The sequence below is a fragment of the Stylophora pistillata genome, chromosome 2, assembly GCF_964205215.1.
Source record: "Stylophora pistillata chromosome 2, jaStyPist1.2, whole genome shotgun sequence".
Classification (NCBI taxonomy): Eukaryota; Metazoa; Cnidaria; class Anthozoa; order Scleractinia; family Pocilloporidae; genus Stylophora; species Stylophora pistillata.
In genome coordinates, this window is record NC_142520.1 from 51,850,394 (window position 1) to 51,872,638 (window position 22,245).

At 39.9% G+C, this 22,245-nt stretch overlaps 2 protein-coding genes, 1 long non-coding RNA gene and 1 pseudogene across 4 annotated transcripts; all 4 read right to left on the minus strand.

Annotated features, from left to right (window-relative positions):
* Positions 1-4,355: 4,355 nt before the first annotated feature.
* Positions 4,356-9,857, minus strand: LOC148740240 (pancreatic secretory granule membrane major glycoprotein GP2-like). Of its 2 annotated transcripts, XM_088748461.1 has the most exons (4): positions 9,576-9,857; positions 8,576-8,693; positions 7,111-7,394; positions 4,356-5,675 (listed from the first exon to the last, which is right to left on the minus strand). In XM_088748461.1, the coding sequence occupies exons 1-4, from the start codon at positions 9,768-9,770 to the stop codon at positions 5,640-5,642; spliced, it is 633 nt and encodes a 210-aa protein (XP_088604587.1). In that variant the 5' UTR covers positions 9,771-9,857; the 3' UTR covers positions 4,356-5,639. The 2 variants fall into 2 exon arrangements, with proteins under 2 accessions (XP_088604587.1, XP_088604586.1); XM_088748460.1 differs by lacking the exon at positions 4,356-5,675 and having other exon boundaries at positions 6,436-7,394; positions 9,576-9,856.
* A 1,949-nt stretch (positions 9,858-11,806) lies between these two features.
* Positions 11,807-14,137, minus strand: LOC148740241 (uncharacterized). Its single transcript, XR_015997426.1, has 2 exons — positions 13,885-14,137; positions 11,807-13,473 (listed from the first exon to the last, which is right to left on the minus strand). It is a non-coding gene; the product is annotated as an uncharacterized LOC148740241 (long non-coding RNA).
* A 2,623-nt stretch (positions 14,138-16,760) lies between these two features.
* LOC148740242 (uncharacterized) lies at positions 16,761-22,159 on the minus strand. The gene is made up of 2 exons (XM_088748679.1): positions 19,523-22,159; positions 16,761-17,203 (listed from the first exon to the last, which is right to left on the minus strand). Exon 1 carries the CDS (start codon positions 21,191-21,193, stop codon positions 20,660-20,662), a length of 534 nt encoding a protein of 177 aa, XP_088604805.1. The 5' UTR covers positions 21,194-22,159; the 3' UTR covers positions 16,761-17,203; positions 19,523-20,659.
* LOC148740243 (uncharacterized) lies at positions 19,513-20,371 on the minus strand (annotated as a pseudogene).
* Positions 22,160-22,245: the final 86 nt, after the last annotated feature.

Consider the following 22,245-nt stretch of genomic DNA (forward strand, 5'->3'; position numbering starts at 1 on the left):
CAGCCAGTACAATGTCTGCCATATTATCAACAAGCTCGATGAAATCAAGCTTATCTTATCTTCTGTGTCCAATTGGAGACATGGCCGGCCTAACCTTGTCTTGGGAATCAGTGAGACGTTTTTGGCCGAGTCTTGGTCGAACGCTGCCCTATCAGTGGATCATTACAGTCTGCTGCGCGCGGATCGTCCTGTCGGTTCAGGAGAGGGCTTACTGGTGTATATACCATCTCATTTACCAGTAAGGCGACGCACCGATTTGGAGAGGGAGGGAGTTGAATGCTTCTGGCTTGAGTTGCATTTCCCGCACTCTAGGCCATGTTTGGGCAAGAGTACCAAAAACCCCATACAGTCTTTGTTTATGCAGTCTTTGTTCAATTAAAACAATAGCGATAACAATAGAACTCCGCAGAGATTAGTAGTCTTTGTTTTCAAAATTTGAATTTTTTTCTAAGTCTTTTTTGAAACAGGGTAAATCTGGCCATACGAATTTGCATTTTCCTTCTTTAAAACACTTTTCTGCTGACGCTTTCATTGCTGACCTTTATTGTGTTTCTTGTATTCCATGGAGTAACCTTGGGATCTTTAATGACCCCAATGACGCCTTAGAACAATGGTATTATCTGAGATAGAATAAATATATGAAGTTCATATATTTTGAACTGCGGTATTAGATACGTATGATGCACGATCCTCGCAGTAGATAGCGCTATTTATGCAATAGCGAAAATCAGACCTGAAAAAAATCAGGCCTGTACGGGACTCGAACCACTGACCTCTGCGATACTAGTGCAGCGCATTACCAATTGAGCTAACAAGCCGTATCTAATACCGCAGTTCAAAATATATGAACTTCATATATTTATTCTATCTCATTTATCACTTTCACGGGTTTATTACGAACCAACTTAACGGCCTGCTCCCAGTTGGCTTGTTAGCTCAATTGGTAGAGCGCTGCACTAGTATCGCAGAGGTCAGTGGTTCGAGTCCCGTACAGGCCTAGTTTTTTTCAGGTCTGATTTTCGCTATTGCATAAATAGCGCTATCTACTGCGAGGATCGTGCATCATACGTAATGGTATTATCTGTTCAACGGTGTGCTTGACACGCACGCTCCGATCAAAGCTCACCGTGCGAGACGAACTCAAAAGCCAGACTGGTTCACGCCTGAGATAAAGGATGCAATTAAAACGCGTAATCGCCTTCATCGTAAAGCAATCTCTGACAATAGCCTCGCTAGCTGGACTGCGTACCGCCGATCAAGAAACGCTGTAAACCATCTTATTAAAAAAGCTAAGTGCGCTTTCTATAGAGATGCAATCCAGATGAATCTTGACAACCCGAAACACTTGTGGAAAATTATTCGTAAATGTAGCGCCTACAAAATGTTCTAGCTTGCCTAGCCATCTAGAGGTAGGTGGGAAAATCTATAGCGATGCTGTTCATATTTCCAATTTATTTAATGATCATTTTGAAAATATTATCTCTACAGTAAACCTTGACAATGTAGCTGAGCGTCCAGATTGGAGCTTCTTAACGGAATTTGTCGAGTCGAAGCTTTCACCCGGCTTGCAATTTAGCATCCCACTTTTCACAGAGGAGTTTGTTGAGTCTAGCTTCTCTCGTCTTCTAACCAGCAAGGCCGCAGGCTTCGACCAGGTCACAGGGTTTTTCCTCAAAACAGCCGCTCCAGCTATTGCTAGCTCACTTGCATCTATATTCAATCTCAGCCTTTCTACTGGATTATTTCGAGATGCCTAGAAAGTAGCAAAGGTCTCTCAGTTTGTTCAAAGACCCATGCTACACCGCTCCAACTTCCGTCCTATATCTGTTCTAGCTATTATTTCTAAAATTCTAGAGCGCCATGCTCACTCTCATTTTTGCACATTTCTTGTTGAGCATGAATTATTTACTGACCTCCAGTTTGGTTTCCGCTGGTTTCGATCCTGCAAACTTGCCACCTTGCACCTGTCGGACCTACTACTCGCCAATATTGACCGCGGCTTATTGAGTGGGCTCTTACTAGTTGACCTCAAGAAGGCATTTGACCTGGTCGACCACGACACTCTCTTGTTCAAGCTTGGTATGTACGGTTGCTGCTCGTCAACGTTAAAGTGGTTCCGATCCTACTTAACGGGCCGCACCCAGAAAACAGTCTTCAAAGGGGCCTTATCTGACCCCCGCCCGGTGTCCATTGGGGTCACCCAGGGCAGCATCTGCCCAGCATCAGCCCAGGGGCCATCTGTTTTTTCTTATTTTTATTAATGACCTGCCGCCTTACCTGACTCGTTCGCCTGACGCACATCTAACGATGTTTGCTGATGACACAACGCTTCTAACATCTAGACCTACCGTACAAGAAGTCGAGGCTAGATTCAATCAACTCTCTGCAGATATGTGTCGTTGGGCCAATTTAAACCGGATAGCGCTCAACGCGGCCAAAACGAAATCTATGCTAGTGACCACAAGGCAAAGGTTACGACATCTCCAAAGCCCTGATCTGAACGTCTCTGTGAATGGTAACGTCGTTGAGCAAGTTAACTCAGCTAAAATACTTGGCGTATTATTGGGTGATCACCTCACCTGGGACCAGCACGTAGATCGCCTCAGCAAAACACGAAATAGTCGACTTTCCCTTCTCAGGAGAATTTCTCCATTCTTGGATTTTCACAGTTCTCTTCTTTTTTACACCTCTTGCATCCATAGTCAACTTGCATACTGCTCTACAGTCTTGGGGTCGTGCTCCAAGGATTCTCTTCTCCGCCTTCTACGTTGCCAGAAGCGAGCTGCTCGCATCCTTCTGAATGCCGACTTTTCTGTTCCATCAGTCTCGCTTTTTTCTAGACTTAACTGGATTCCGATCATCGATTTCGTCAAATGCAGAAAGCTACAGCTTCTTTTTTCCATTCTTCTGAATCCTGACTCTCCATCTAGTTTACGGCGCAGCTTTAGCTTTTTATCTTCAGTGCAAACCCGGTACTCAACAAGAGGCGCAGTATCTTGCAATCTATCTCTCACTAAACCTCGCACCAACTCTGGTAAGCGCACCTTCGCCTACTCAGTCGCTACTCTTTTCAATGGTCTTGAGACGCATCTCAACTGAAGCAACTTGCTTCTTGCTCTGTACTACCTATCTCGCTCAACACCGTTCTTACTACTATCAAGCGCAAACTCCGCCTATTTTTCACGAACAAGCTTCCACGCATATTGCATTTAAAGGAGCTTTTTTGTTGATTGCCGTTTTTTACTAGGTTGTAATTGTCATTCAAACTGATTCGTGTTTTTTTATGAATGTCATATTATATTTTTTGTGTGTGTGAATTATATTAAAATCTGTAATGTAAAATTAATTATAATTGTAAAATATACTGTGTATATATGTGAGGGCCATATGTTAGAAAACTTAAGTAAGTTAATATGTTACCCTCGTTAGATAAAGATGTAGGTATGTATGTATGTATAAGGATGGTCAGCAAAAGAGACTAAGTCCCCATACTAGGCAGACCACCTAATAAAAAGAAAAAAAGAAATCAAAAAAGAAAATCAAAACAACTGAATTGGATTAAATATTTCTTGAAGTTAAAAAATCCCTTACTCTCTTTTTGAAACTAGAGATGCGAGAAGCATTACGAGTTGACAGTGGCAGTATGTTCCACATGGCATATATCCTACTAAAATAGCTATACTTAAAAATATCAGTCCTAGCATAATGTTTCTTCAAAGTCAGATCATCCCCTCCCCTCAAGGGGTATCTTCTGAATGCGAATAAAATTCAATAAAAGAGGATATGTCTATCTTAATATACCCATTAAGGGCTTTACTTGAAAAAAAAAATACATCAAACGAGAAAGGCCTGTCCTCCAACGATAACAGGTTTGGTTTTTCTTTGCGAATTTGATAGTCCTCATCAGTTTTAGGATAACCTTGGAAGCTCTTCGCTGAATCCTTTCCAATTTTTTAATGTTTCTAGTTGTAAAAGGTGACCAGACAATAGCGCAATATTTTAGTTGGGACCTTACCAAGGCACACTACAAAGTTCTATGGGTGTAAACATCTTTCAGACCTTTACATATTCTTTTAATAAGGCCAAGAGTTTTGTTAGCCTTGCTACATAACTTATCAACGTGGGCATTTCAAGACAGCTTTTTACCGGTAACCAGTATAAGATCACAGAATTCGGACGTTTTTTCCAGAGAGCTCCCATTCAACTTGAGGTCAAAGTTAAAAGGCATACTTTTCTTTCGTGATACGCAGCAATTTGCATTTCTTTACATCAAAGTCCATCAGATTTCGCTTACTCTAAATACATAGGTTATCCAGGTCAGATTGAAAATCTTGTTGTGATCTGATAGACAGGTCACCACTCTAGATGTTTTACAATCGTCTGCATACAATGCAATTGTTTTCCGGCAAATCGCTAATGAATATCACAAAAAATAATGGCCCTAGTAAGGAAACCTGTGGCACACCATATGGAATGACAGACCTGGTAGAACACTGTCCATCTATGACAACTCTTTATTCTCTGTCGCTTAAGTAATTCTCACACCATTTAAGTAAGGTACCATAGATGCCAAAATTACACAGCTTCTGCGGGAGTACATCATGTGATACTCTGTCAAATGTCTTCAAAAAGTCTAAAAATACGACATCCACCTGCAATCCATCATCCACCGCCTTTGTCTACTGATGTGTGTTAAAACCAACTCGGTGGTGCATGAGCAACCCCTTATGAAACCATTTTGCCAATCTGTCAGGTAAGGGGCCACATGGGAGAATATGGCATGATGTGCGATCTTCTCTTGACATTTACTTGAAATGGATAGCAGTGATATAGGTCGGTAATTCTCAACTACATCTTTAGATAATTGTGTCGTTCGATCATGATCCAGTTTTTTTTTTTGTTTGTTCTTTTTTTCATTTTCGTGAACTTTTCGGATCAAAATAAATGTATACTTATCGAATGAAGTGGACAAGTGACGCAACCTCGTTCCCAGGGTCTCTCATCTCTACGCTTACTAAAGAAGATGAGAGACCCTGGGAACAGGAATGTGAATGATGGGCCAGACGGGAAAATGTTTGAGTCGTGCTTGTGACGCACATACATTACTAAGAGCCGAATTTCCCATCGATAATAATGCGGCATTCGACCACCACCCTTCGCCTTTGTTTCTTTCTCCTTTCACCTTGCATCCTATGGAGGCCATGCTCCTTTTTGGGCCCTGCTCGTGTAAAAGTTTATGGGTTGCACGGGTCAAAGGATAAACGTCATAATATCTAAGTTATCACAATAGATTATACATACAATATCTTCATTATCATGAACATTGCCCTTCAAAAGTATTTTTAGTTAAAAAAAAGAGGTTTTTAATACCTTGAATACATAACGTTGTCGGTTATTTACATTTTAATTACATTTTCTACAGCTACAGGTGCTCTAAAAGTTTAGCCGTAATGGGTAACGAAAGTAGTTAGACTAAGCACCGCGAAAACGGCGAACGCTGAACGTCGGCTAGCCGTTTGTCGTTAGCCGTTCCGTCTGCGATGTTCGTCTGTTTAAGCTTCCCGACGACGCTTCATCTTACTTATCTGGCTTCGATGGCCTTGATTCCTTGTATTCTTTGACAAGGGCCAAATCGTGTTCTACTTTTGGCCACCGAAACGGAGGCATGACTTCAACTATAAAATAAAACAACAGAAATGGCTTTGCATTACAATTACAATTTCTATGGGCCAAATCAAAAGTTCTAAAGTGATTTACCCAAATGAGAGAAGTTCAAAACAAAAACGAGTGTTAAAAATATATGTAAGCTTACAAAAATTGTCTAAACATTTGAAATTAACTAGGTATTAACTAAATGTTCGTTCAAAAAGAAACTTTTTCAACTTATTGTTTAAAATATTAACTGAAATACAGTTCAGTACAGGCAAGGCCCATATTTCTTAATTGTCCAAAGGCAAATGTTCTCGGTCGCCATTCACTGCGACTAGAAATAATGGTTGCAAAGAAGTAATGTATTTTCCGCTTGAATTTGAACTCTATTAGCTTTAGAAGCAGTTCTAATAGAAGTAAGATGATAAACGAAGCTGAGAAGTAAACAGCAAGCGATCCAAATGTAGAAATAGTCGGTAAAATTGGGCTGCAAATACTCATGTTTTCGCGTTCCCTAAAATGGGAAAATGTCCTCCTCGAGTAGAAACGGCGGCCGGCAAGCAGCAAACGCGGAATATGTCAGGTCCCGTGACCCTCTCTGCCGTTCGTGTGAAAGAAATACATGGTGCTTAATCTCTCTAGTGTCATACCTTTTATAACCTCGACCGTCACTATGTGAAATAAGGTAGCCACTTATTGTCGTGCTGACTAACTGTTCCCTCTAGGGACCAGTCATAACTTTTTGCTTAAGGAGTGGTCCAAGAAATTTTTTTTTCGGGAGGGGGGGGGGAAGAAGCATGTGTTTTTTCAGAGGGAACGGTAGGAGATTAGCCGTCACAAGAGATTATAAACTCTCGGTCGTCGCCAAAACAGTATGCAGGGAAGACTACAGAAAATTACCACCAAAGGGACAGAGTTTGTATTATAATCTCTCGGTGGGGTTGGATCATTGGAATAGTACAGTGTCGTAGGGGATATCAGGTAAATTATATTGTGACACAACCAAAATCTACCACCCCACCCCCTTCCCAAATAAAGACTGGTCTCTTGTATCTCCATTACAATTGTTGTGATGTCATGTGTTGATGTATGAGAACTCAACAATGCTCCAAGTCATCTTAGCTCCCCTCCACCTAATCAAGAGTAGTTTTGTCCTCACTCTGGCCTCATAAACCATAATAACCATAGCATAGAATCGCTAAACTAGAATTTCGCTCCCAGATTCTACCATGTAACTCTAACTGAAATGTTACAACCACTCAGCCGTGAAAGGTCTGGGAACGAGAGTAGCTAAAATTATGAATATAACGGTGTCCAACGTGACAACTAAAGAAAAGCGTCTCTGCTCAGCGGCTGTCGTTCGGTGGCCATAAGTCTACCCTACGCAATTGCACAATAGCGAAACTTTCCCGCAGGTGACGGCTTTAGGTAGTAAACATAAAAACCATCACATCTTCTCACTTGAATTTGAACTCGTCTGTAGCAACAATTATGAAAGCCGTGAAAGCACGCCTCTCTGTCAACAATGCCATCCTCAAGGGAAGGGTGTGGCCCGTTCAAGAAGCCTGTTATGCCTGTAAGACATCTGTGATGACTGACACAGTAGTCCAGCATTTTAGTGTACGAACCAGACTGAAATCTGTACCACCCAGGTACGAGGGATGCGTCCGAATTCGGCCCTCTCCCGTAAGACGTATGGCGATCGGGTTCGCTCAGTACAGTGTAATTAATGCAACTCACTGGGACTGTGAAAAAAAGATAGACACATTTTTTTCTAGGTCAAAAAAACTACAAATGACGTCGTTCAAAGCGAGAGTTTAAGCAACTTTATTCCTACTATTAAAGATTGTCAGAGTTTTAGTCATGCTTTACTACATCCACTTTAAAATCAATGGTGACCCTTACAATCTGATTGGCTCTTATGAATACGATTTGTTAGCGAAATGCACTATCTTTGGCTCTGTTCATTTTGACGTTCATTTCAATTGACGTGCTGGAATATTTGCTTGCATATTATATGCATGCAAAAATTTTAGCATGCTCCGTGGTCGAGAACACATCAAGATATCCCAAACAGTGAAGAAAGCTAAAACTGAAGGCAAAAAGTTGAAACTGGGTGCACAAAGTTGAAATTAAATTGACTGACAGGCAAGTCGCGAAAGTGCAACAAAACAAAATGGTGGACACATCAGGAGAAAGCCGTTTTAATTCATAGATTCATATATAAGGAGAATGAGAAGAGCATAAACACCCAACAAAGCAAGAACAACTAGATAAAACTCTGGAACTCTTAGGATTCCAAAAACGGCTGTAAACAGCTGCAGCCCTTAAAAATTTACTTGTGCTGATTCATCCCAAACTACACTCGAAATCATGTTATTACTTAATAATACAACTCATGCATATCATTTGAGACCAACAACAAGGTTTTATCAATGGGGGAAAAATGAAAATCAAAGTTTCCAAACCCATCGTGTGGGTATATATTAGATCGCCCGACTCATTTTTAGCCGGGAATTTTCTTAATTACAATTGGCATGTTCTTTAAAAGATCTGCAAATACTGTTCGCATGTACCTTGTGTCAGCACTGATATCTTATGCGTATCATGCTGTGGAGCTCCTAAAGGGTCATTAAGACGAGGCGAAGACCCAAAAGGGCTTTAGTAAATTCTACCTCTTCTTACACTAGTGTTAGAGCCAGAACTGCTTTCAGTTAAGGAATGGAGACCCAAGGGCAGGCCGGGAGGGATCGATTCAACGCCCTTTTAAAAGGATGGGTTGTGATTTGGCTTCAAACAAAGAAAATATGACTACCTAGAGACAAATCAGTGATCCGTTATTCAGATCAATAGTTGTTATAGATATCATAGCATGTATTAATCAATTCAGTTAAAAACGCAAAGGAAAAATTGAAAAGTTGCGTACCAATTTCACAATCACTGCCAAGGTAGAGTGGATAACAAACGCACTTGTGGATTCTGTCTCTGAGCGAAATCGGTGAACATATCCCATGGCTTGAACAAGTTTTTTTGGCACAAGGATTCTAAAATAAACATTATCACGTTCATGAATATCATTGATATGTCGATTGCATCTGAAGCCGGTGATCACTTAGGCATCAAAAGGTGACATGTAACAGATAATTTGTTGTTTCCGTTATTTAGAAACCGCATGATTCAGCACTGACAGAACAGCCTGGTAGTTTCGTTCCCTTTTATCATTCGTTTTCAGAGTTCAAATTTTGTTGAGCTCCAAAATAAAAAAACATCCGCTCCTTTTTTTACAAACCTCACCACCTGGAGACCTTTTGTAAGTCATGAGGAACACCGGAGCGCCTTTTGATCGAGAAAGTTCTTTTGTCTCTCCCGTTGATAGTATTTTTGAGCGAGATTCTGTGTCTAAGGTGCACAATTATGGCATGAAGTGGCGTTGTGTATGTTTATTATTATTATTATTATTTATTATTATTCTTATTGTTTTATAATATTCCTAATCTGTGGATCCTGTATTTTGCAGTCACATTGCCATTCCCTGTGGATGACCGCTTGATACAGACTGGACAGTGTTTGTAGTTGGTTCAATCCATCTCCCCGTATAAGACATCAAGGATTAGTGTAAAAAAAACATGACTTTCGTAAAGGTTCACCAGGACTGAATAACTATCAGGAACTGAGTGCACGTCTTTTCTTTCATTGTATGGTACACATGATTCAGCCATTTTCTGTCTTCCCTCGTTTAATGTTAGAGTGACAGATCGGTTGAAAGGTTTTGCACGCAAACATTCCACCTGACTGTACGGTAAATTCTTTTTGCGTTTGAAATTAGAGGTACACCTTCATCTGCCTTTAGATCCGAAATCATGCTTTATTTTTTTATACTCACGGTAGACCAATCTAACAACCTACACTAGTGTTATTAGCCATACCTTTAAGGTAAGATGATGTGAATACTGATCTGCAATGAGCTTTTCAGTGTTGTTGTATACGTGGGACGATAAAAGATCACACCAGCGTTTTCCTTCACTATCAGAAAAAACAGCAAGGTTGAATGAAACGCAGAGGTTGTTCTCAAGGCAAGCTAAGCTACAATCGAGGATGTCCTCCACAAGCTTTCTCAGCATGTAGGAAGCGTTAAGGTGGTGGTAAGGCAGAGCGTCTCAGTTTGTCTCAGATAGGTTATAGGCACACTTCAAATGACAAGGTATAATTTATACATGCATACATTGTATTCTGATACAGTAGTTAGTTAATGCGAAGCTTTTTGGAGTAATGAAAACATTTAATAATTGATGAGTAATATACAGCGGAAACTGACGCGCGAAACAACACCTGTCCCTTCTAATTTTCAATTTCAGATCTCAAAAGTTAAACAAAAATCACAAGCCCCGTTTATCGTACTCCTACCAATGTATAGCACTCGAGCTTTGTGATAAAAGCTTTGAATACGTTGGGACGTTGAATCGTGTTCTTGACTGTTTGAGAGGCTTATAGATACCTCCAACCCCGTTTCTAAACAGGTTGACATTTGTAATCAGTTTTATTCAAAATCAAAGTTTGCTTTTTAATCAACATCATGCAATGTTTTCTTTTTTCTCAAGAAAATATGATGTTTTCTATAGACCGAAATGAGATTCTGAACTTAATGATCATAACGAGCCTCACGCCGGCCGTTAGCAACCAAAAAAACATCTAGGTATCCAGCAGAGAATCCGTACTTTTAGTCCGCATTCTCTGCTGGATACCAGTGGCTTGCTTGGGTAAAATTTTTTATCGTATTTCGCTCCTAATCTGATAGAGGCGTCAACTTTTACACAATCATGTCATCATCCTATGGCGTGAAAAGGTAATTAAAGAAGCCGTATGCGAAAAAAGTGTACATGGTCGGCGCTTAAAAATAGTGATAAGACAAAGCGCTCGCCCGGAGTGTGTTGCGGCTAATGATACAGTCACGTCGAAGAAACATTTCTTAGTTAATGCTTGCGGATTTAGTTGACTTCATTAATACTAACACAGGCTGCGACGCTTATTTACTACGACATTTAACTGGCGGCCAGAGCGTTTTGTTTTCTAATAAATTTTACCCGATTTTTGCTTTCGGATTGGAGACAAAGTATGTTCTTGAATCGACGACTTTGACAGCTGACGCTCGGTGCTGTAATTTTTGAGCATCCGGATAGCAGTTATTAGGAATAAACTCGGCGTATTACAACCTATAATAGAGACTTTAAGCAGTCAGGACGGCAACGCCACGGAAGACGTCGATTAAAAAACGAGTTTGTACTTTTAGTTAGAATTTCCAACATGGCTGCATGAGTTTACCGTCTCATAGGGCGCCAGACCTCAAACTCAACATAATGCATAAAAGTAGCGTTGAGTTCCCAATGTAATTTAAAATAATTTGCCCCCGCGGTCTCGCTTGGCAGACGACGCAAATTTTGGTGATTTCACGCTGTTGTTTTGCAAAGGACGGCTAAAAAATGTACAAAGTTTTAAAACGCACGTGCTGGGCTATTGTTCTGCCAATTAGATCTATTGTTTGACCAGGTTCTCTTTGCCGTAGCCGTCGTGGTTTGCTTAAAGTCCTTAATTTCTTTTGCTGTTTAACACAGAGTCCACAATACATGGCGGCTTTTTCTCACTGATATTTTATGTCGCATTTATAATTTACACACTGTTCCAGTTTTTTAAACTATATTCATGCAGTACTCATAAGATTCTTTGTCACTGGCCTTCAGATGACCTGTATTGGTGCCGGAGTCCTCTAGATAGTTGCGAGAGATTACAGACATTATAGGTACGATGCGATTAAGGCACGGGTGTTGAAAATCTTTTTGCGCTACCTCCTCCGCAACGATGATTAAAATCGTGTATAAACAGAGACCGGGCTAGAAATAATTGTTTTCAAATCAAGATAGATGTTGAACAAGCTGACAAAGCTTACGAAGTTAAGGTTCGTACTGTCTTGCAAGTCCGTGAATTTCAGGGCAAGTCCCCCAATCAATTCAACCAATCCTTGGAAAGTCCTTGAATTTTTATTTTCTAAAAGCTTCTTGAGAGGGGTGGGGCGTTCACTTTTTCCGAAAAACCAACTTTAAATACTGAGTCAAGCGCTGTGCGCTAGGGTGGTTTGGAAATTAACATGGAGCGCGGCAGTAGATCCAGTAATGCGTTTAATTGATCAAGCAGGAGGACTCAAACCTGAGCCGGGCGTTAAGAGCCAAGCGAGAGCTTGCCTGCATGTCACACAAGGACAAAATGGCTGCAATGCTGGCCACCGCAGAAAACGAAAAATAAGCAAGGGTTAATAGCCTTTCAGCTCACAGAATTCGCTGCATCTTGCACCGCTTGCGAAGCCAGCCATATAAAAAGGAAAGGTAATACATCGGCGTATTATAACTCTCAAAGCAACAATCTCTCCCAACATATTCATCTTAGGTAGTAAAAGTTTAAAATGCTATGAAAGCTGAAAAAGAAAGGGTTTGTGTGTCGCGCTTACTCAGAGCTACAAGTTTGAAAAGCCGAGGGGTGGGCACTTATTCAAGGAAATACGGTATATCGATTACTTGAGGCTGTGCGCGTTATTTCGTGTTGTTTCATACTTTATATTATCTCATATTACCCAGTTTGTCAGGAAATCAATCGTCGTCGTGTGTTTACGTCCTACAAAAACGTCGCATCAGAAATTTCACGATCTAGCTTCGCAAAGAAATGTACCAGCAGTGTTTTGCCTTGTGTTATTTACTGAGATTTTTTGGCAGCATTTTGTGTTTTGACGTTCTCTTCCCGTCGCGGTTTGCAGGGCGACTTTCAACAGCAAATGTAGCTGTTTTTCAGATTTTTGTCTCAAACGACTATTTATTCCTGTCGCTCTGCTGTAGATATAGGTGAAGAGCTCAAATAGCAGAAAAGTTTGCGTCACAAGAATTTCTTCACATTATATATCCCAGAAAACCTCAGGCATTACTCTGAATGCCAGAACTTCAGCCTGGGTGAACCAGAAAGGATAGACGATACTTCCCTATATCAACCATGAATGAAAAGCTAAGTATGTCAAATATCCCAGAAGCGCTCAGACAATACACTGAATGCCAGGACTTCAGCCTGCCGGTGAACCAGTAAGGCCGATAGACAACACTTCCCTAGATTAACCTGTGAATGTCAAAGAAAATAAGAATGTTAGGTATCCCAGAGGCACTAAGGCATTACTGTGAACAGCAGAACTTCCGTTCAGCCTGGGTGAACCAGAAAAGATAAACAACACTTCCCCCTATTGACCATGGAGGAAAAAACTATGTTACATATCCCAGAAGCACTCAGGCATTACACTGAATGCCAGGACTTCAGCCTGGGTGAACCAGAAAGGATAGACAACACTTCCGTATATTGACCATGAATGAAAAGCTAAGTATGTTATATATCCCAGAAGCGCTCAGGCATTACTCTGAATGCAGGACTTCAGCCTGGGTGAACCAGAAAGGAAAGACATAATTTCCCTCTATGAACAGTGAATGAAAGACTAAGTTTGCTATATATCCCAGAAGCTCTCAGGTATTACTCTGAATGCCATATAAATCTTAGAAATATGACAAATAAATATAAATCTCAGAGTTGATCAGGCAACACTAAACAAAATAATATTGTTACAAGATAAGACTTCAAGAAAATAGATTTTTTTAAATAAAACAATGTTGACTGTGCCTTACTACAATGGGTGCACAGAGTTTAAAAATTAAAATGTTATACATTGCAGGCAGAGCACATAAATTAACACCACATGGCTCCTCTTCAAGGAGAAAGAGCAAGTCATCTCTTAACTGCTTCCATCTGAAACAGATGAAAAAAAAACAGTGAATTTAGTTTCCACCTTTATAATCCAAATTTACCATATTTTTGCTGGTAACTGGGTAAAAGTGAAGAACAGCTCCCCTAAAAGTCTGTCGGCGGACTCTCGGCCAGCAGTATACCAACTGTCCGTCAAACTAAGTATCCCAAGTGAGATTTAAAGACATGTATTTCAATATCATTGTAATAGAAAAATCCGAGCCCCAGATGGGACTTGAACCCACGACCCTCCATGATCTAGTCGGATGCTCTAACCACTGAGCTACTGGACACTCTATGGTGAGCAAGAATAGAAAGTGAAATACCATTACCAATACCAATAGAAAGTGAAATACCATACTGCAAGCTGGAATTTTTATGCATGTCAATGTAGAAATGCAGTGTTGTACCTACCCCCCAATATTTGCTATGCTCTTTAGGAAACACTCAGCAAAGGCTTCCCCAAAAGGAACATCAGGACTGGCACATTCCTACACATAAATTGCACGTATCACTCAATAATGAATTAACTGAGCTAAAGTCATATAATATGATTTTCGCTATTGCATAAATAGCGCTATCTACTGCGAAGGATCGTGCATCATATGTATTTAATACCGCAGTTCAAAATATATGGACTTCATATATTCATTGTATCTGATTTATCATCACGGGTTAATATTACGAATCAACTTAACGACCTGCTCCCAGTTGGCTTATGCATGTTAGCTCAATTGGTAGAGCGCTGCACTAGTATCGCAGAGGTCAGTGGTTCGAATCCTGTACAGGCCTGATTTTTTTCAGGTCTGATTTTCGCTATTGCATAAATAGCGCTATCTACTGCGAAGGATCGTGCATCATACGTATTTAATACCGCAGTTCAAAATATATGGACTTCATATATTCATTGTATGTAAAGTCATATAATGTTCACTACTATTTGTAGATATATAATCACTGTTCACCACAGATAAAATATGTTCATTTTTATGGACACCTTTCTGCCTTTCTGTAAAGTTAAGAAAGCCAAGAAAGCTCTCACTAATTGATTATAAATAAATTGCATAACAAATACCGGTAGGCTGAATATGTTTTGTGTTATTGTAGAATTCCGCTATGATGCATGTCATTTAGCATTGCAAGTATAGCCTTCCTAAATAAATTTGCACAATACACAGCAGTCTGTGTCCAATCCTTGCTTGCAAAGTTCATTGATATATTTTTTGGCATCACCAACTCTTTGCTTGAGCAGCATTATCACTGTTTTGTAATCAAAAGTAACTGTCATGAAAAATGGCAAGAAGATAATAAGAAGTTGAAGTCTAAATAGCTACACCAAAGATCTCAAATGGTATACTTCCCCAGATATTTTCTGATACTGCCAAGCATAAAATGGATTCAATAATTACTATCACGTAGCTAGACATGTAACATAAAAACATTGCAAAAATAAAAAATAACAAGATAAAAAAAATATAGAGTCAAGATTGGTACACACAAATAACCTGGAAATTTAACTTTAAATCATCTTCCATTAACTACTATTCCAATTTTCTCAATGGCATCCCTCTGGCGATTTAAATCTTTTATCGTAGAAAAATAGAAATGGAATAAATTACAATACTGTCAAGACCCTATCAAGGAAACAAACCCGAAATTTCTCCTAAAGTAGCCATAAAGAGTGATCATAGAAGACTTAGAGGCTCAGTGTAAAATCAAACTCAGCCAATTATGTCATTTTCCTGCCAAGCAGAAATGAGTTCTGGTACACAGTAAAACCAGCATTCACAACAAAACATAAGACAGCAAACTCCCTTTTTCCAATCTTAATAAAAATATAAACGTTATGACTTAAGCCGGTTCGTCTTAGCTTCGAATTGCTAAGTAAAGTTTGCCAAGCTTTTCTTAATCCAGGATCCTCAACTGCAGTTTGAAAAACAGCAGGGTCCAGTCTGGTACTCTGAGAGATTGCAAAAACTGAGGGTTACTGTCCCCCAGTATTGTTTCCAACGCTCTGCTGCTGTTAATTTTAGTTTTCTCAAGGATGTCGTCGTTGAGCATTCGCCCCGCATCAGGACTGTGGACCTGACCTACGATATACATTAATTGATCGATGTCCACACATCCTCGCGGCGACCTTCTCCTCAATTTTAACTCTGATGCTGGTCTTACTCAGCTAATTCTTTTATTTCTTCTAATAGGATTTCTAGCTGACTCCGCGCTTGATTGAGCTCGGCCTTTAGTCGATCGTTTTTAATTCGAATAGCTGCGGAGGCATCACGAACAGCTTTCAGCTCCTCGCAAATGATCGCAAAAGTCATCACTTGGTCGAGTCTAGCTAGTCTCCGTTTTGATTTTAGGCGAGTTTATTTTATCGATCAACCAAAGATATCTCATCACTTCTCCTTCTATGAATTTCTGCCGGATGATGGTAGAAACAACTCCAAATAGAGAGGCGATGGTTACTTTGTTGTTGTGAACATATCGGCCATCCAAGCTTCCTCCATTTTTAAAAGCTGGACCGTACAAAACGTTTGGAAAATGTGCCACTAACAGGCTACTTCAGAAAAACTTGCTGACTCTTATGCCACATTTCTTGAAATTTAAGAGAAACCATTCCCTTGACTCATCTGGAGGAGAAAGCAGCAATTCAACCCCTCGAAGTTTGAAGGGATCCATAACTGCACTCGACCGCGGGAAACTAAACATTCCCGCTTTTGCCTACGCATAATAATATGAAATCCAATCTCGAAATGTCAATAGGCCAATCCAGCCCCTAATAAAAAAAGGGCTTCACTGTACCCAGCAGGAACAGAGATTGTACAAATTCAAGCAATTACTCAGATTACTGAGTAAACGGAAACGGCGATGATGGAAACTTAGCCGGTTTATGACGTCACTCCATAGCAACCAGCCTTTTTGAATATTTGAACTTCCGTTTACCTGTGGCTCATGATGTGGCGAGGGATGAGAATGTGGCACTAATGGCACATCAGAGGCCTTGAATATTGGGCTACAAACAACATCAGATAGAAGAAAATGCTGTTATTATGTTATAAATACATGTGGTTATTAACCCTTTTCTATCAATCTAAGCATACATGGGGTCAAATAATGGCTTTGCCATTGAGCCTAATAGCCTCAATGTACTTTGAATAATAATCAGTGATCACAAGGTAGTTTTGATTTTTGTGTTCGAACACATCTGATGCAACAATTTGCCAGGGCAATATTGGGATTTGTCGAGTTTGCATGGGTTCTTTCGACTGCTTACTTTGATATTTCAGACATTTTTCACAACAAGACACCATGTCTTCAATTTGTTTATTCATGCCAGGCCAAAATACCGTTGTACGTGCATTAGCTTTGGTTTTCTCAATGCCACAGTGACTTAAATACAATTTCTGAAGTATATTCGCTCTCCATATAAATGGAATGAAAAGCCTGTTGTCCTTGAGAAGGATTCCATCGGTTACGTGAATATCATTCCTGACATTCCAGAAAGACTTTAGAGAAGGAGGCACATCACGTTTGTGTTGGGGCCAACCCTCTATGGCATACCTATGTAACAATTGCATAGTAGGATCATTGCAATTTAGCTGTCGTAATTCCATTAACTTCATATCCGAAATTGGTAGATCGAGAATTACACTATGAATGAAATGTTCCATGTCATGATGCATATCATCATCAGTAGGAACACTGGATTGATCGATTGCTCTTGACAGGGTATCTGCAATATAAAGAAACTTCCCTGGAACTTATCTCACTTTAAGATTATACCTTTGCAGACGAAGTCTCATTCTTTGCAAGCGAGGGAGTACCTTTGTAACGGCTGCCACGCTTTTTGCCTGTTGTTAAGAAGACGTTAACAAACTTGTGCGCGCGCGACTCGCGTGCGCGTGCTTTGAGGTTACGAAGTAATCTCGTAAGCAAATCACGCGGACCCTTTTTAATGTTGACGTGTGCGATTGTTAGAGAAGAGTAGTTGAAGGTTTTTTTGTTTATCGTTTGGTTGTTGTCGTTTGCTGTAAGACTACAGTTTTCTGTGTTAGAGTAAGTGTCTGTTTGGATTTTCCGTTTCGCTTCCGAATACCTAACTTATATTGAAGTTCGTTTTGGTTCAATTCTTACAAGCGGGACTGTTATGTAAGTGCTAATGTTCCTTTCCTTGAGCTTATATATAGTTTTTTTGTGAGTTTGTTTGAGTTTTTAGCTAGCTTTGCATCTTGCCTTTATATCGGAATGTTTGGAATGTTGGTTTGTCTATTCGCATTTAGCTTAGCTTCTTCCTTATAAATTCATATTTCAGTTTACGATAAGTACTTGGATACCACGACTACGTTAAATAAAACGATTCAAGGCTTGTCCGTAGAATATATCCTCGCTTCATAGTGTGTCTTCATTTGCGAAACTCATAGTTGTCGTCGAAATTTTGCTTCGCTTGTGTCAGCCGCTACAACCTTGAAAAGAGGCTTTTTGAAAATACTTTCTAGGGGCTTATGATCAGAGAGTACTTCAATTTCTGCCCCATATGTGTACATATTAAATCTCTCACATCCATAAACGATCGCTAAGAATTCTTTCTCAATTTGGGCGTAATTGATTTCAGAACTTGACATAGCACGCGAGGCATATGCCACTGGTTGATTCTGTTGAATCAAAAATTCTCCTAGGCCGTTTTTACTGGCATCGACTTGGAGTGTCCTTGGTAAACTTGTGTCATAAAATCGTAAGACTGGGGTGCTACTCAAGACAAATTTGAGTTTAGTAAGAGCTGTATCGTGCTCTGGAAACCAAGTCCATGGCACATCAGACTTAAGTAAGGATCACAATGGAGCAGTTAATTCAGACATGTTTGGAATATACTTGGCAAGATAGTTGATCATTCCGAATAACCTTTGCAGATCTTGCTTGCATGATGGAGTGGGCATGTTGTAAATAGCAGAAATTTTCTCTGAGTCTGATGAAAATCTCAGTTCACTAACAACTTCACCCATGTACTTAACTTTGTTTACTCGAAATTGGATTTTGTCTCGGTTGAATTTGATATTGCGCTCTCGTGCCCTTGTCAAAACCTTGCGCAATGTCATATCATGTTCTTGTTCATCTCTACCTCCAATTATGATATCATCGAAAATTGGTAATGTACCTGAAATATCGCCAAAATGTTTTTCAACCATTTTCTGGGCCACTTCACTTGCACATGAAATACCACATGGCATTCTTTTGAAACGAAATCGGCCAAAAGGCGAATTGAACACATAGAGAAATGAGGATTCTTCGGTAAGTTTTTGGTGCCAATAACAATTTGACATGTCAACAACCGAGAACACTTTGCAACCACTCAGAGCACTTGAAATTGTTTCAAAACTTGGCGGTTTGAAATCTTCTTTTTCAATGGCTTCATTTAGATCTGGTGGGTCTAGACACAATCTCAGAGTTTTGTTTCGTTTTTCTACGATAACTAAATTGCTAACCCAGGTAACTGGTTCCTCTACTTTGGCAATAATATCTTTTTCTTCAAGATCCTTGAGAGTTCCTTTGAGTTTATCTATTAGTCTTAATGGGACATTCCATTGTGGTTGAATAGTAGGGTTACTATTAGCCTTCAACTTAATGTTATACTCTCCCTCAACACATCCTAAACCTTTGAAAACATCCTGAAATTCATCCAGAAGGGTGAATTTTTCTCGAACTTCATTGACACTGAGACCTATTTGTTCTATTTTGTTATTCAAGGTGATTAGCTCTAGGTCTAAGCATGATTCTAAACCAAGGAGGGGTCTTATATTATCTCGGAGTACATAAAACTCAAAGGGTGTTGAACCCTTAGCCCATTTTACCTTCGTATCAAGAAGGCATTTGCCCACAGTATCTAGCTGGTGCCCCCCAAATGACTTGAGTAACATGCTTGTTGGCTGTACCTGAGCATTCAACTCAGTAGCCAAACCTGAGGAAATTACATTACATTCTGCACATGTATCAAGTTTAAAACTTACGGGAATGTCATTAACAATTAGATTTGACTGAAAGTTCCTTCTAGTACAACCTTGAATTTCCTCGATGTACAGACCCTCCAACAGTTCATTGCTTTCGTGTTCCTCTATTTCCACGTGACGAACACTTCTTTCTTACGTGTCATTCTTCGATTTGAAGCAGCACCGAGCATATAGTGATTTCTTCCATTGCATTTGTGACACGTGGCTCCATAGGCCGGACATTTTCCCCTGTCATGAGACGCTGCACAGAATTTGCATTTCACTATTCTGCACCAGTCTTCGTGTTTGGATTTTGCTTTGTCCACCGGTGGCTCTGCCTTCTTTACAGTGTCAATGTTACCCGTTTTAGTGGTTGGTGAGATGAAGATTTTCGACATTTCCTTAGATTGCTCCGTGATTTTTCATAGTTTCATGGCCTTCTCGAGTGTCAAATCCGCCTCGCGTAGCAGTGGCTCTCGTAGTTTGATATCATTTATGCCCACCACAATCTGATCTCGTATCGGAGAATCCTTAATCGCTCCGAAATCGCAGTATGCAGCTCTTCTTCTGAGATCTGTGACAAATATGTCAAACGAGCGGTCTTCTTGGGTGATCGTTCTGAAGACGTATCGTCCGTAGGTTGTATTCTTCCGAGGAACACAATACGTTTCCAGCGCTGTTAAGATACCTCCAACAGTCCTTTGCGTGATATCTTCGGGAATATTTGGTAGAGTTTTGAGCGCTCGTCTTGCTTTGGTCCCGAGAATAGTTTGGATAGGTGCTATCTCTATGGCATCGTCCTTTTCGTTAAGGCCACTCGATATCCGATACAATTCCCACGCTTCTTTTCATTCCTTCCATATATCTGCGAGATTGAGACTATGAATATCCAATTCTGAGGGAGGTTTAATACGTTCCATGTCGGAGTTAGGAGTTAGAAAAGTTTCTTTGAAAGAGATCCTGGTACCATGTTGTGAGTTCAACTTTTCTTCAGCCTGTTTATTCAGTAGTTTCACACTGCACGTGATCCATTAGATCACGTGACTTACAACCCACTTATCATAAAAGATCTACATCTACATTTATTAGTCTTGCAAAGGGGGGCCATCACGCAAGACATAAAATAACAATAATATTAACAAAATGAGATAAGAAATGTAAATTTAAATGATATATATATATATATATATATATACATATGTTAAAGATTAAATTCCTCTAATTGCATCTTTAAAACTAATTAATTTATCAATTCCTAAAACACTATTTGGTAAGGAGTTCCAGTCTTTGATTGTTCTACAATAAAATGAATTCTTATACGTTTCAGTGTTCGGTTTTATTTCTATGAATTTATCCTTATGATATGATCTTAATTGACGGTTTTTCCTCTTGATATAATTTGGGAGTTTCATCTGGACTTCCCCTTGGAGAATCTTGTAGAATATGGTTAAACGTGCAAACTTTCTTCTTTTCTGTAATGGAGGCCAGTCCAAATCATTTAGAAGATTTGATACAGTCCCTGGTTGACGCTCCCAACAATTTTTTACAAAGGGTGCAGATCTTCTTTGAACAGCTTCAATTTGATTTACGTGTTTGTCCCTCCAGGAGTCCCAGACTGTGCTTGCATACTCGAGATGCGGTCGAACTAAGGATTTATATGACAGTTCTTTGCTAGATTCAGGATATTTTCCAAGATTCCTTTTTAAGAAACCCAAAATTCTGTTTGCCTTATTAGTCTTCATATCAATATGATGACTCCAGTCATCTAATTGGCAGAACAATAGCCCAGCGCATGCGTTTTAAAACTTTGTACATTTCTTAGCCGTCCTTTGCAAAACAACAACGTGAAATCACCAAAATTTGTGTCGTCTGCCGAGCGAAACCGCGGCGGAAAATTATTTTAATTTACATTTGGAACTCAACGCTACTTTTATGCATTATGTTGAGTTTGAGGTCTGGCGCCCTATGAGACGGTAAACATATGCAGCCATTTTGGAAATTCTAACTAACAGTAGAAACTCATTTTTTAATCGACGTCTTCCATGGCGTTCCCGTCCTGACTGCTTAAAGTCACTAGTGTCACAAACACAACCTTTGCCTCGTTTATGACCGAAAAGAATTCTGGGAAATTACACCACAACTCGAGAAGGCAACACCTCACATTTAAATTTTAGCAAGTTATTAGAATCGTGTAGGGACACCCAGTCCTACCAGCAAAATATCACATCGATCGAGACTTTTGCCACTCAAAACTGGCGCAAAAAGCCTTGGTAGGTCCTGGTAGCCATCCACAGACGGGCCAGAGACACGAATTCACTTGTGAACTCCTCAAGCTTGCATGAAAGCATTTTGGCGGTCCAGTCTACATGAAACCACATCTCACCTCTGTTTTCTTTCAGAGGCTTGCCTCCACCCACATTCCAGCTTAATGTTGCTGTCCTGAGGGCTTCTGTAGAGGGAAAATAGCTCGAAAAACACTTATAAACGCGAGAAAACGAATCGATTTGAACGCATCCAAACACGAGCGGGGGATCTAAGTCATGTGACCCCAAAGTCTGAGCCCATGGTGTCTCAAAACTGCAAATATTGTAAGGGATAATTCATATAAAGACAAACAAAGTGAGCTTGAGTTTTGTATGGCCAAATTATAAGATTTTTTGCCGGATTTTTGCCGGAGTTAAGACCACAAAACATGTGCCTTTACTCTTATCGGTGCTGTAAGGTACACATGAAAAACATGTTGTTATCTTATTTATCCTGACCATTCTCCTCCAAAGTCTAAAAAGGGTTTCCA